This window comes from Meles meles, chromosome 8 (assembly GCF_922984935.1).
Source record: "Meles meles chromosome 8, mMelMel3.1 paternal haplotype, whole genome shotgun sequence".
Taxonomy (NCBI): domain Eukaryota; kingdom Metazoa; phylum Chordata; class Mammalia; order Carnivora; family Mustelidae; genus Meles; species Meles meles.
Window position 1 is genome coordinate 22,443,447 of NC_060073.1, and position 15,230 is coordinate 22,458,676.

At 37.7% G+C, this 15,230-nt stretch overlaps 1 protein-coding gene across 5 annotated transcripts in view; it reads right to left on the bottom strand.

The window, feature by feature from the left end:
• The window catches only part of TTC17 (tetratricopeptide repeat domain 17), a 119,213-nt gene that overhangs the window by 49,882 nt on the left and 54,101 nt on the right, over window positions 1–15,230 (bottom strand). For all 5 annotated transcript variants that reach the window (XM_046015146.1, XM_046015143.1, XM_046015144.1 and 2 more), the window contains one exon: window positions 14,839–15,025. In XM_046015146.1, coding sequence (XP_045871102.1) covers window positions 14,839–15,025 — 187 coding nt within the window. The remainder of the gene's footprint in view (window positions 1–14,838; window positions 15,026–15,230) is intronic.

Genomic DNA, 15,230 nt, shown 5'->3' on the forward strand with positions numbered 1-15,230 from the left:
TGTTCTAACCAGATTATATTATACTCTAAGGTCTCCTTTCTTATGCCTATAGAAGAGTTACCTTACAGGAGGCATTCTGGTATATTCAACTAAATATAAGGTACCTGGGTGGAAAATACAGGTAACACTGTCCCCTTAATAGACATGAGTGTTTTACACTATTTATCTTTCTACTCAACTCTACTCAAATTATGCAGCTATACAACATTTTTTTCTGTATATAGGTAACACTGTGAAAGTGTTATTATAATTTTAGATAACTCAAAGCGTCACGATTTCTTACTATCTTACTATCTTACTAGATAATCTTTTAGAAAAGGTAGTAAAATAAATCATGAAGTGAACAGAAGTCTATCTTTCAGTTGCTCGGCATGCTATGCAAAGTTACTTTAAAAATACTAGCAGGAAATGTTAACTGTGGGTGTTAGGTGGGGCTTGGTACCATACAAAGTAATAAGCCTATCTGATGAAGAAAGAAACCTTTCTGGGTATAGGTATCTTTAAGATTTCCACTTCCAGAGGTTGTGACAGAGGTCCTGTAGACCTGGTTCCTAGAACAGCATTCCACGGTATGAATTCAGATCTGGCCTTAGCGGCAGCCTTTCTGTACACACTTGAGCCAATCAACTTATTTCTGTGTCTAGGATCGTTATCTGAAATGAGAGCACTCCTGGGACATTGCACTAGTGAAACCACCAAGAAGAGGGGCCTTGGAGCTCCCTGGGTCTGGGTGAGACCTAGCTTGCTGATGACCACACTAGAGACAGCAGTGAGGCTGTCTCACCTCCTTTGCCCTGTGCTGCCCTCTACTTAAGAAAGACAAGAGAAATCATTTCGATAGAAATATTGGCTCCTCAGACTTGTTCTCATTCAGCAATTACTGCCAAAGGAAATTCTTTGCAGGAGGTTTAAAGTAATGGTTACGTACTGACTGACCTTAAAAGTGCAATGCCAGATAGAAAACAAACCATATTAAAGACTTGAAATTAGCAACCTCAGAATTACATAGGCTTTCCCTCCTGGTGAGGTGAATGAGTCAGAAGCAAGTTCAAAAAAGAAAAACTAAGGAAAGGCTGTGAACTCAAATACAAGTGTGTGTGTGGGGGGGTGTGTGTATGTATGTATGTGTGTGTTTTCCTTTTACTACACATTACAGGTCTGAAGTCTATGCTGGGGACCACTTGGTCCACATATGGGAGGGCAGTCGGCTTTGCCTAGAGATTCAAGTCTGCACTGCTTTCTGTAGACTTAAATTCCCAGCCTCCCTTTAGAGGAGAAAAATGAGAGCTGGGTGTAAATATGGCCTGTCTTCCCATGTGGCCTTCTCTTAAGTGACTGTGGCATAGGGGGCAAAGGCAGCCAGTTGAGACGTAGACACCATAACCTGTGTTCTGTGGAAATAACTCCAGTGATGGAATCCAAACTCTCGGCAGCTACTGTTTCCTTCAGAAATGTGAAGAATCAGATTCGATCTCTAAATAAGGGAATTTAAACATTCACCAAAAGTTTACTATGAAAGATATGAAAAGATATGAAAGATATGAAAAGTTTTCCATGCAGATAGTACACTGAAGAAGAAAGCTAGTTAATTGTCACAACTGCTAGTAGTCATCGTCGTGATCTTGGTAGTAGTCTTAGTCAGAGTATTTAAATCTCTGGGTTAGTTCAGCTGAGGCAAACTTGTTTCAAGCAAGTGTGCTGGGGTTCTAAACCCAACAGGTTTTCTCTGATTTACTGATTTACCCATAAATAACAGTTTTCCCATGAGGGTCAATAAGGACATTTGTTTGTAACTTTCATCCAAAACAAAGCATACAGGGAGTGAGAGAATGCAGGCTGTAGGACATGTCAGCTTCTAGTGGACGAGAGAGACAGTATGATTCCTTTTGTCTTCTCCCTCCTATGGTGTGGGAGCCGCAGACTTTGAGAGAAGATCTGTATCTATATATGTATATTGAGTGGGGGTTTGGTGTAAAGCATTCTGGGTAAATGGTGGGTGGACACAAGTTAATTACTCTTTATTACTAGGTATTCTCAGTAGCTCAAACTTGAAATATCACCAGCTACTTTGTCATTTAAGTGCATTCTATGTGCTAATCAACAGGGGGCGGGGTGCAACATGTAGGGTGGGCCAGAGTACAAAAATGAAAAAAGGAGTGGTCCCTGCTCTCAATGAGCTGAAGAAGCCTTGTAGGAGAGTTGTGTCTCATACACAAATAACTATAATGGCAAGACACAGGAGCTGAAGGAGAGGAACAGGTAGAGTGATTAGTTAGATTACTTATAACTAAGGGGTTGGGTAAGGCATATGGCAGAGGTGGACCTTGAAGGATGGGTAAGATTAGGATTTTTGTAGAGGGGAAGGGCATGATGGAAGGTGAGGAGGAGCTGCAGAAAACATGAGCAAACACACGGACCCAGGAAAGTTGGATGTGTGTAGTAAAGGAAACAGGCTATCCACAGTATTATCCTCCTATATTATGGTTACAATTTCCACTGACTTTGCCAGAAGCAGAAAGATATTAAAGTATTTATAGGGTCAGTGAGCTTAAATCCAGCACATCTATTTGAGGCAACCACACATACTTGAGTTGATTTCACTCAATTTGTAATAGTTAGAATAAGCCTACAAACACGTGGTAGGGGGAGGGGCTTATATTTCCTAACTACCCACAACCTTCAGGGTTTATCATTTGCCTCTCTCTTCTCCTGCTGCAAGTGAATGGTCACCTGCTGGTGTTGAGGAAAGGAATCTAGCAGTAAAATCAACAGACCTTAACTCTGGTCCCCTTCCTCAAAATACAGATGGAGTCACAGAGATAGCACAGTGGGGAAGGGACCTATCATCAGAAGCACTTACTTGTTGGGCATATCAGGATTGCCCTTTTTCCTATTGAAAGGGTATTAGGCCAGGTCAAGCCTACTAAGATCTCAAAGGCTACTTGGTCTTTTTTTATTCCTCGGGGTAAGTGAATCATAAGGATGCCTTTAAATGAGAACTCAAGACCCTGGTTATTCTAGAATCGATAAGGACTTGAACTTAGTAATATCTCATAGGTCTCATATGTGAAAACAAAGAGCATTAGCAATTGTCCTTTTCATTGGTATGGGTAGTGAGTATATTTAAACCAAGGGTTTTTTTGTTTTGTTTTATTTAAAAGGCTACTAAGTCCCTCCACCATGGAACATTTTAAGGAGGGCTTTGTGGATTTCAGAAGCAAAGTTCCCTAGTTGCCTGAGGGCAGACACCACTTTGTGGGTATCAGATTAAGACAAGCACTTTGATTAGAGCGTATCTAAGTATACATAACCAATGCACTAAATGAAGTAAGAAGCACAGAGAAATAAATGGTGCTATCACCCTTTTTCCTTTTGCTTTATGTCACCAAACCAAAGACACCTGGAGGCATTCACCTTGGTGGCCACTTTGCACATAATAACATGGTTTCTAAGACCTTACCCTTTTCCAATTTTTAACATTTATGCTTTTTAGGCAGTGAAAGAGGTGGGGAATTGTTCAATTTTTTTGTTCATGTTAGGTTTTTCTCTAGCTATATTTCACACTGCCAAGGGAAACCTGGCTATGTTATTAGACGTGCGACAGGAATAGGACCATCTGATCAACAAATGGTACATGATCAACAAATGGTACACTATCAATTGCCACCGACCTCCAGCTCTTTTTCCTGAAATTTGATATGCCTGTAATTTTTTTTATAATAATCACTTTGGATATGTGATCTGACTGGGTTATTAATCTGTGCCTGATAGCTAAAAAGGTTTAAATTGCTTTGGGTTTGGCAAATTTCAAATGGCAAATTTAGGCTTGTTATTATAAAAAGCAATTAAATGAGAAGATAAATCCAAAGCTACAAAATTTAAATTTCTCCTGCATTTTCAAGATCATAACCAAATAAACCTTGCTGACTAAGAAAAAGTTAAGAGATGGGATGCCTGGGTGGCTCAGTCGGTTAAGTGTCTGCCTTTGGCTCGGGTCATGATCCCGGGGTCCTGGGATCGAGTTCCGCATCGGGCTCCTTGCTCAGCGAGAAGGCTGCTTCTCCTTCTGCCTGCTGCTCTCACTGCTTGTACTCTCCCTCTCTCTCTGATAAATAAATAAAATATTAAAAAAAAATTTAAGAGATTACTGAAATTTTCTTGGTCAAAGAGCCTGGTAGTTTAGTATGAAACACTATCCAACTACTAGTAATTACAACACTGGAAGAAAAAAGTCAGAAAAAAAAATCAAAGCCAGCATTCCACATACATATATATGCCAGATAGCCTCAGTCACATGTATTTTAAAACTAACTAATGTTCTTTTGTAGTGATTATCAGGTTTAACTGCTTTATTTCCATCAGGCCATGAAACTGAGTAGATATTACTCAATGATTAAATTTGTAAAAGGGTTTAAAGACAGTGTTAATAGTGTTAAAAATTTCAAAGCTGGGAATTCACTTCGAATGGCTGGTTCACAGTGCACATAAAGAACTTACAGAGGCACAAATCACTTTAAAAAAAAGAGATCCTGCCTTCGGCTCAGGTCATGATCCCAGGGTCCTGAGATCGAGCCCCGCATCAGGCTCTCTGCTCCATGGGGAGTCTGCTTCCTCCTCTCTCTCTGCCTGCCTCTCTGCCTCCTTGTGATTTCTCTCTGTCAAATAAATAAAAAATATTAAAAAAAAAAAGAGCTCATTCCACCAACGCAGAATGGACTTCCAGTGTGTGTGTGTATGTGCATGTGCATACACACGTGTGCGGGTGCACATGTTCTGAATCAGAATAATCTTTTTGAAGGGGAAGAGTCGTGCAAATGCTTCCTATGGCAAAATATCTCTAAAAACATCACCAACAATGAATGGAAGCTGAAATTTAAAAAGAAAGACAGCAACCAATAAACTTGCCTAACTTACAGAATTAGCTGCCTTCAGTTCTTATCAGGAGACTGATCTACAACTGCAGTAACAAATCATATTAAAAGTACCTTGTTCAGGGGCGCCTGGGTGGCTCAGTGGATTAAGCCGCTGCCTTCGGCTCAGGTCATGATCTCAGGGTCCTGGGATCGAGCCCCGCATTGGGCTCTCTGCTCTGCAGGGAGCCTGCTTCCTCCTCTCTCTCTGCCTGCCTCTCTGCCTACTTGTGATCTCTCTCTCTGTCAAATAAATAAATAAAATCTTTAAAAAAAAAAAAAAAGTACCTTGTTCAATCATTACTAAGGGCTAGATTAAATAGACCCCATCTTGCTCATCCTATCTTCTGGCAGGTGTACAATCACTTTGTCCATAGTGATCTGAGTGTAGGAAATTACAGTGAGCTCCTGATGTACAATGGAGCCTACATACAAAGAAAGATGTCCAAGTATAACTTCCCAGCCCTATCTGTAGATAAGTGATCATAAAATAGGATTAATGATGCCATCCAGTGGGTATCCTCAAACTACACAAAGAGCAGAAAGGAGGCAGAACTGTGTTCTAAACTTACTTGAGTACCCAAAAATATAACTGACTTCCGTTAGGAGACTCAAGATAGTAACCCTAATACTGGTGGAGACCATTTGCACACCTCAAGTGTTAAGCTCAGCAATTCAGAGATATTATAAATTTATTTTTGGATCAGTGAATAGAAGTATTCCATAAGAGTAACAACCTCCACTGACGTCAAGCAGTGCTACAGAAATGTCTATACTGACGGCTCAGCTGCTACCCTTAGTCTCGGTCCTCCTGGAGCATCACAGACAAGGCAGCGCTGATTCAGTTCCGACAGACCACTGGGAGCAGAGAAAATCACGTGCTCTGTGATATTACATGCTGAGGTCTGAACGCCCTCCTGATAAATGCCCTCTTGTTTCACTCTCCTGGCAAAATTTTCTGTTTTATTTCAAACATAGTTACTTTTTCAATATTTCTAACAGGTGAATTTTAAAAATCTTCCTTATGTGCGTCCTATTAATATGTTTCTAAAGAATATTTCTTGGTATCATTATCTACTTGCTTTAAAGTTATTTTAGTCACTGAGTGACAGGCTGAAACATGAGTTATAATTTAGAAACTATGGCAATAGCTCTAAAAGTAAGAGCTCATTTTAACACGTCTATTATCCTAAGCTTTATTCTTGTTGTTTTAGTGTAGCTATCTCCCTATTTTACAGAAATTACTCTTGATAAAATGAAGTCACCAATGACGTTTTAAACTGTTAAACCCAGGGCATTCCGCACTCTTCATCTGCCAACTACTGCCATGATTTTTCCACAGGTACCGGCACCACTGTTTATGTAATGTTTTGCTTTAAACGGATTCACTGTATAATCTTAGATCATGTTGAAAAATGAGAAATCAGTACCACTATTCATAAATCACAGGTTTGATGTGCTATACATTTTCCATGTGCCCATCAAAATAAACCATAAATACTAAAATTATTAAAAATTTTTTTAATACTAAAACTATTTATCTATTTATTTATTTCTGCAGCAAAGGCCATAGTCGCCAAACTGTGGAAAGAGCTAAAACTATTTTAAAATGTTAACCTAAGTAACACCTGAAAGCTGGTGTGCCTCTAGTGGTATCTGTCCCATACTTGGGGAACTAACACGGAACAGACTACTACTGATTTCTTTTTCCTTCTCAAACCCTCTGTTCTTCTGATCTTGAGGACGTAGCTCCCTCTTGACTTCCTAATACTCCTCTACTCCTTCACTGGCTCTGCTCCTTAAAAGGTAGTATTTTCTAGGATTCCATCCTTGGCCTTTTCTTCTCACCTTCCACATTCTCTCCGAGGGAGCCAGAGGCATCTCTAAAAGAACCTATCAATCATGGAACTTATTCTCCAGCCTTTCCTCAATGCAGAAATTATTTTTTTTCCATATACTCTCTCTTAATTAATGACACTGACATTTATGCAGATACCAAAGTTAGAAACTTCTCTGGTCACTCTCATTCTGAGTCCACTGTTTTCAGCCCTTCCCGCCTCAACATTATCCACAATATCCTCTGCCTCTCTTCACTCTGATCTGACAACTGGCCTCTCATTTCACTAAGAAGCAATCAAAAGTCCACATCTATACCTATATATTGTCCTGACTCCTATCTCAAGACAAACCCTACCCTACGTTTGTGCCTCAGATGCCATCCCCTCACCTATTCAAGAACTTTGCTTCTACAATTAGCTTCTCTCTTTTTTGCATCCTTAATTTCTCCTTCTTTACTGGATCTCCTTCTTTAATTTCTCCTTCCTTACTGGATCAGTCCTATGCAAACATACTTACTGCAAAATGTTCTATTTTTAGAATAAAACCCAAACCAAATTTATCCTTAATCCCTCATTCCTAACTTCCATCTCATTTTCTTCTTCTCATTTTAGCAAAACTAGTTGAAAGAGTTGCTAGCCATCTCCAAAAACCCACTTCACAACCCATTTCATACAAACTTTTAGAAGACTGCCAACAACCTTCATGTTTCTAAACTCAATGGCTTATTCTCTGTCCTCATCCAACTCACCTCTTAGGATGCATCCATGTGGTGCAACAATAATGATACAACCGACTACTTCTCAAAAACATTTTCTTCATTTCTGGGACAAAATACTTGCCTGACGTTCCTACTGTCTATATCTAGCTGGCTGTTCCTTTCTTGTTCTTTCTCTTCTCAACCTCTTAATGTTGACTGGAATCTCCTAGTAATTCACTGTTGACCTACTTTCCTTTTTATACTAACCACTGAGGTAACTTCCTCCAAGCTCATGATTTAAAATACCATGCCTAAGCCCATGGCTCACAAATTTTCATCTCTAGCCTGGGGGTCTTCTCTGACGATCATGACACTCATATATCTAACTGCCTCCCTAACACTTGCACTGAAACATTTAATAAGCAAATCAATCTTAACATTTACAAAGCCAAACTTGTTTGTCTGCCTAAACCTGCTCCTTCCTCAGACTTTACGATCTCATTTAACAGCACCAATGGTGATTACAAATCTTACCAAATAGCACCAGTTGCTCAGGTCCCAAATTTAGGAGTTACCCATGACCTCTTTTTCCTTCATTTCCAACATTCCCTCTGGTAGTGTCTTGTTGGTTCTGTTTTCAAATGTGCAACCCAAATACAATGATGGCTTTTCACTCTCTCCCCCTTCACCTGTCTGGTCCAAGCCAATACTATCTTTCACCTGTATTTTTGCAACAGCAACCTAATTGGTCTTCCTGCTTGTGCCCTTACCCTATCACAATCTATTTTCAACAGAGCAGTTAGAGGAAACCTGCTAATATGTAAATTGGACCATTTTTCTTATCTGCTCAAAACCTTCCAAATAATACATCTTTTTCTTGGAATAAAAGCCAAAATTATGGGGCGCCTGGGTGGCTCGGTGAGTTAAAGCCTCTGCTTTCGGCTCAGGTCATGATCCCAGAGTCCTGGGATCGAGTCCCGCCATCGGGCTCTCTGCTCAGCAGGGAGCCTGCTTCCTCCTCTCTCTCTGCCTGCCTCTCTGCCTACTTGTGATCTCTGTCTGTCAAATAAATAAATGAAATCTTTAAAAAAAAAAAAAGAGCCCAAATTATTAGAATGGTCTGCAAGGCAGTAAAGATATGGTTATATCCTTCTCCATTCACCTCCGTTTTCATCTCTTTTAAGTCCACTGCAACCATATAGGCCTTCTGGCTATTCCTTGCAAAAGCCTTTGCAACAACTATTCTCACTCGTATGCTGTATGTCTGCGTGGCCTAAACACTTACCTCCTTCAAGACTTTACTCAAATATCACTTTCTCAGTGGGGCCTCTTTGAACAATCCAGTTTGAATCTCAGCTGACCTCCTGCTCTATTTTCTCCTTAGCACTATCTTCTAAAGGATGTTAGAAGAGTTTATGTTTTATTATAATAAAATAAATTTATTATATCTATCATCTGCTCTCTGTTTCTCTCTAGTAGAATGAAGCTCCGTAAGACCTGGAATTTTTTTTCTGTTTGGTTTCCAGTTCCTAGAATAGTGCCTGGCAGACACTACTGGATGAATGATTAACTAAGCAGTTTTTCACTCGGTTTCCTTTAGTTAAAAGAAAACATTCTGTTGCTTTAGAAGGTTATATCAAGTTTCACTTTTTCTTAAATATTATTTGGCCAGGTTAACAATCTATAATAACTGGAGGACAATTGTGGAAAGATCTTAGGCAGGGGCCAACAGGCTCATTCCTCAATTTCAAAAGTTCACATTGAAAACCAGAATGTATTTGAAAACTAAAACGAATAATTTTATATTTAAATATATGTCTTTCAGAGGGTGAAGTGTAAAACCACTGGCTATCAGAATTTGACTTACTGTCCTAAGCTCTTATGAAAACCAAAGGTAAACACTTTGTTCATGACAGATAAAGGCTGGGACTCCCAAAAGATAAATTAAAAAAAAAAATGCAAGTACAACTGCCAGATCTGTGTGTAATCCAAGGCTATGTGGCAATCTAATGACACAAAATTCAGAAGGGACAAAGGCGACAAGCTACACCAAAAGGGACTGTTTAAGATGTGCCTTTAGGGGGGCGCCTGGGTGGCTCAGTGGGTTAAAGCCTCTGCCTTCGGCTCAGGTCATGATCCCAGGGTCCTGGGATCGAGCCCCACATCCGGCTCTCTGCTCAGCGGGAAGCCTGCTTCCCTTCCTCTCTCTCTGCCTGCCTCTCTGCCTACTTGTGATCTCTCTCTCTGTCAAATAAATAAATAAAAAATCTTTAAAAAAAAAAAAAAAAAGATGTGCCTTTAGGGTTATCACTGCCCCATAATCTAGTTCAGGTTCACACTTTATACAGGGATGTAACTCTTTTCAGTGATGACATAAAAAGCCAGTGATTATACCACCTTCACAAAAAATGTCTCAAGAATGAATTACTTCAATCATAGCAGTGGAATAAGTTATTACTCATTGGGAGTAACAGAAATATGCACAGGAACCACACTGGCCTTGGAAGGCAGAGGACTCCGATTTCAATCTCAGCTCTACCGCTGAGTGACTTGAGTAACTCATAATCTTTGCTTCTAAACTCATCAAAAGGGGCCTTTACCTATTCTCCCTCTACCACATAGATACTTGTCAAAGGATAATTTGTTAACCAAATAATTATAGCCCTTTTTAGTAAAGAAACATGAAAATCTTAAAAACATGAGAGAGTTACATTTGGCTTTGTTGCAGGATATGCTTACATTTAAGGATTTTGAAATCTGTAGCATATTAAACCAAAGTTTTATTTCTTCTTATGGAAATAAATGGAGGGAAGCTAACTAGTAGCATATTAAAAATGCTGTAAAAACTGGAACTTTAAGACTGTATCTTGTTTTTTAAAGCGGACATCTTCATTAATTTTTATGAAGAATGTCATAAAGCAAGTCTTAATTGCAGGCAGCATATCCTGGGTAGTCCAGAGGAGGGCAGCAAAATGCAAGATTTCTTTTTCTTCAAAATCTAAACTCCAGGTAAAACTGCTTTAAGCTACAAGTTATAATCTATAGAAATTTAGGTTGAAGAACATAGACTAAAACTATAGGTAATGAACGAAATTACAAAAAGAGATATGATTTAGGTAAGTAAAATTATTAGGTACATAAAATTATTAGGTCAAAAAATTTTTTTCTCTAGTGGTGAAAGCTTTCAAATACATATTATTGAAAAACCAGCATAAAATTCTAAGCATAGATAGATATTAAAGTCTGAGTCCTACTGTACAACATTTATCCATCATTTCTAAAGATCTGGGTCAGTTTTTTTTTTTTAAGATTTTATTTACTTATTTGAGAGAAAATGAGGGAGAGAGAGAGAGAGAGAACATGAGTAGGAAGAGGGTCAGAGGGAGAAGCAGACTCCCTGACGAGCAGGAAGCCTGATGTGGGACTCAATCCGGGGACTCCAGGATCATGACCTAAGCCGAAGGCAGTCACCCAACCAACTGAGTCACCCATGTGCCCCTGGGTCAGTATTTTTAAGTGGGTGTGTATCTTAGTGAATTATGAAAAGATCAGAGAAATTCTGGGTTAGATGCTTAATTATATTCAGCAAATACCAAAGCCATTGTCAGTGGCATACCTGTAAGCATCTCATGTAACTGATGTCTAATAAATATGACCGGACATTGCTCTTATGTTTCCTAACAAAAGAAAAATAATACTGGATGAAAAAATGCTGAAAATAAAGTAAAACCATACATATCAGAGACATAATAATAAAATAATCTAGACTGCTTAAATAGTAGAAAAATATCTTTGCTAGATATAACTTTTTGATTAGCAAATTAGTGAAATTGAAGGAAAAAGTACTTAGAAAATATTTTGGAGTAAAATCCACTAAATGTATTTTTCTGGACTTCTCAACAGATTCAATATTTAATCATTCTGCTTGTATTGTTACTAAAATTTATTTTCCATTTTTGGTCCTTAGAGAAGATAATCATTACTTCATAAAGTTTCATTCTTTCTGACACCTTTATTGTTTCCAGTTAAAAGAAAAGTCCTTTTTTTAGTGTTGGGCACTGACTGGAAAGAACTTACTTATACTCAAAAGCACTGGAAGTTTACTTAACAGATTCCATTTTACTTTAAAAAGGGCCAAGTATACTGTTATTGAAGAATGGGTTTGTTAGAGTGGCACATTCAGTTCTATTTAAGATAAACTGTGAAATAACAAACGAATAAATGTGGTAAAATGCATGTATTTCAAAACTGCCACAAACTGCCACTTTTAATAGTTAGCTCAAGAGTAGACAATTTAAAAATCAATCTATTAAGCTTTCCTTCCCAGCATCCCTGAAACTGGGGTGCTAATATAAAACTACCTATAAAAGAGAAGAATTTATTAAAAGCTATAAAGAGAGAGAAAGAGATGATGTCAAGTACTTTCTATATAAGAACATACACCTAACACGTGGCAGTCAACAGAAGTTTGGAAAAACTGTCAGATAAATAATTATGCATTGACACAGTTTTTGGCTATAAAGTCTTTACAAGTGGAAACATTTTGTAAGCACAGTGATTGTGTATTTTTAAGTTGAACAAAGTACCTGTGCAAACATTCCAAGAAGCATACATTGAAAATCTGTGTGAAAAATTCCATGATTACATATGAAAAGCAACAAAATACTTGCTCATGTTAACACACTGCCTATGCCTACAATTTTAGCATTAAGTTCATATTATCCAAGAGTTAATACTATGTTATAGCGGCTGTAAAAACAGTTACTAACATGGATCTTTAAAGAAAATAATTTGTTAAAGACTAACAATAATGGTCAGAAAATTATTAAAGAAATGTTTTCTAAGAGTAATTAGCTATTTTTGATCTTGAAGAAAAGCTTATCTGTAAAGTTTTTAAATGATAGCTTTTTTTTTTTTAATGGTAGCTTTTCAAACAGACTTTCATAAAGGAATGACTTAGGTTGGGATGGTGAGGGTAAGGGCAGCTAAAATTCTTCTCTAGTAAAAATCAACATGAATTCCTTGATTACTATATGGAAAAAGAATCATAAGCCTTGTTGGTATCTTGAAAACTTCATACTGTCATAATAAAAACTACAGAAAGATAATGTCTCAGACAAGTAGGATAAGTTGTGAAGTTATTTCAATATTTAAAAATTATTTCAATATTGCAAAAGTGAAAAAGCAAAAGGCAGATAATCATCTGAAGGTACAGAAATGCTAACCATTATTCATAGGTTTTTCTCTTTTTTGTCCTCAATGATTTAGTAAAGCCCAGAGATAAAGGAGATTAAACTGGGTTTTCAAATACAAGAAGTTCAAGGAGATAACTTGTTGCTTTGAAGTTTCAGCTTTTCAAAGCTGTAACTCAGCAAAGCAAATGTCAATGTACAGGATTCCTGTGGAAACAGTAATGTAAAAACACTGTCAAAGAAAAAAATCAATAGAGAAATGAACTCAGTATTGTCAATGAAGTTGTAAACTTAGAAAACGCCATAGCATACATTTCCATCAGGCGGTATCTGTAGTTAGCAGATGGTGGATTCTCTTCTAAAGTAATTAATCGCAACATAAATGGGGCTAAATTTAAAAAATTTGTTCATGAGCTCTCTCTGAAACAACTAAAAAAAGTATTCCCTCTTCCCAAGTCAAATTATTTTCTTTTATTGTATTAGATCAAGTAATAATATCTGTGGGATACCTGGACAACTAAATATTAAGATACTATGACTTCGCAGATTGGTTTCAGGTTATTAGTTTCCTGGGCTCGTTGAAATTATGCTCTGGGGAAGAAGTTCGAGACAACTGAATTCCTTCTCTTGACATGACTGACATAAAATAATAAATTTCAAGAAACTGAAATCCTAAGCAAAAGCATGTAAAGTAATATTAGCAAAAAGGCTTTTTAGAAGAGGGTCACTATATATATACAAAACTCTTCTTTCCAAAACAAAGACATCAAGAGGGGCGAGGGAGATGAAAGCAGGTAAAAAATATGAGAGACTCTATTAATAAAAGAAGTTCATTGAAAAAAGTGAAATTTTGTCTACAAGGCTATTGTTAGGTAATCTAGGGAATTTAAGAGACCACAACATATTTTCTGGAATTAAGTAAGAAGATAAAGATCCATAACTCGCACCTTTAAGGTGGAACTATTTTGTACTTATTATGAATTTCTAATGGCTTACTTTTACCCAATGCCTATCATGTGATAAGGATCTTATATAATCCTACCAACAAGTCTATGGGACAGATTTTCCCTTTCATTTTATAGATGAGGACAGAAGCTACTTTACGGGGATCAGAAACACCGTAATGGCAGAGCGAAGGCTCAGACATGAGTCTGCAGGACTCTGTTGTATCGTTCAGCTATGCACTGTTGCAATGCTACACACTTAGGCCTTCCGCACTCATGCAAGCAACTCCAGACTGTGCTCAGTCCTCATCCACAACTGAGCAATGGAGTTATGCTGCTACTAGATTTTTAGTTTCTTCACTAAAAAACTGGGCTCTGATACTTAAAAATGTACACTACTTACTGCCTATCATTTCATTAAGATCCCAAGGCAGTCTAGCACAGTGAATGGAAAACCATTTGCAGGATGTATTTTTTCCTTAAGTGAAGCAGATGGACTGATAATGCTCTGCTTGAATATTACAATCTGATCTGAGCATTAACAAAGCACCCATGGTGTGTTCTACAATAGCAAGGTTCTGAGGGTCCACATGTATGTAAACCTCACCTCTCCTAACTCAAGCCAAACGTTTTTTATTTTTATAGTGAAAGTTAAACAAGTAAATAAACATAATGGAACCCTTAAGGAGTTCTAACTGATGAATTTACAATAGTTCAGATAGTTACTGACTCAAATAACTTTTTACCCGGATGAACACACTTACGCACATGTGTGTGTGTGTGTACATGTATATATGTGTATATATATACTGGTGGCTGTGGGAGAAAGTGGAAGTATGCAAGAAGATACCCCTCAGTGTCAGGTGACTACTTTAAAGGTGCAGTCAAGATCTGGATCATCTTCACTGAAAAGCAAGGGGGTATATTTCAGTGAATGAGGATCAGGTCTTTAATGAATATCAATCATTAAGAAACATCATAGATTTGGGGGAGAGAAAAAACTCTCACATCTATCAGTCTCAGTTGAATACACTTTAGTCAGCCTTTTTCAACGGCTTCTAGGACAGAATTAGACACAAAAACCCTAAGACATACATATGTAAGTAATGAATTAATTTCCTTCCGATGTATGTAGAATTATACTAGTGATGTAAAATCCCTGGGAAAAATGGAGAAAATCATTTTCTGTGTTCTGCTGATCAGAACAGGAACCCGGGTTGAGCTCATTATTTTGCCGGCATTTAACAGCTGCTTACCACTGCAAACAGAAGAGGTGATGTTGTACAGAAAAGGATAAAACTGCATACAACGTATCAACTTCAGGCTGTTTTCACATTCTGGGCATTTGGTCGTTAATTTCAAAGCCTGTCTAAAGGCCTCAAGTGCCCCACTGATATTCTTCAGAGCAAGGTAAGCATTTCCCAGGCTCAAAAAGGTCAGGGGCTGAAAAAAAAATTAGAAAAATGTTAGTGAATTAATATTTCCTAAGAGTTACAAAACTTTTTAAGTATATGTCTTTTGGCTTCTTTTAGGTTATCCCATAATAGTTAATGGCTACCTGTCCATTTTATTTAAATCAGCCAATTCTACAATTTTACCTTTTTACTAAAATAAAAAATAAAGTGTAATATACACTAAAGTATATAGT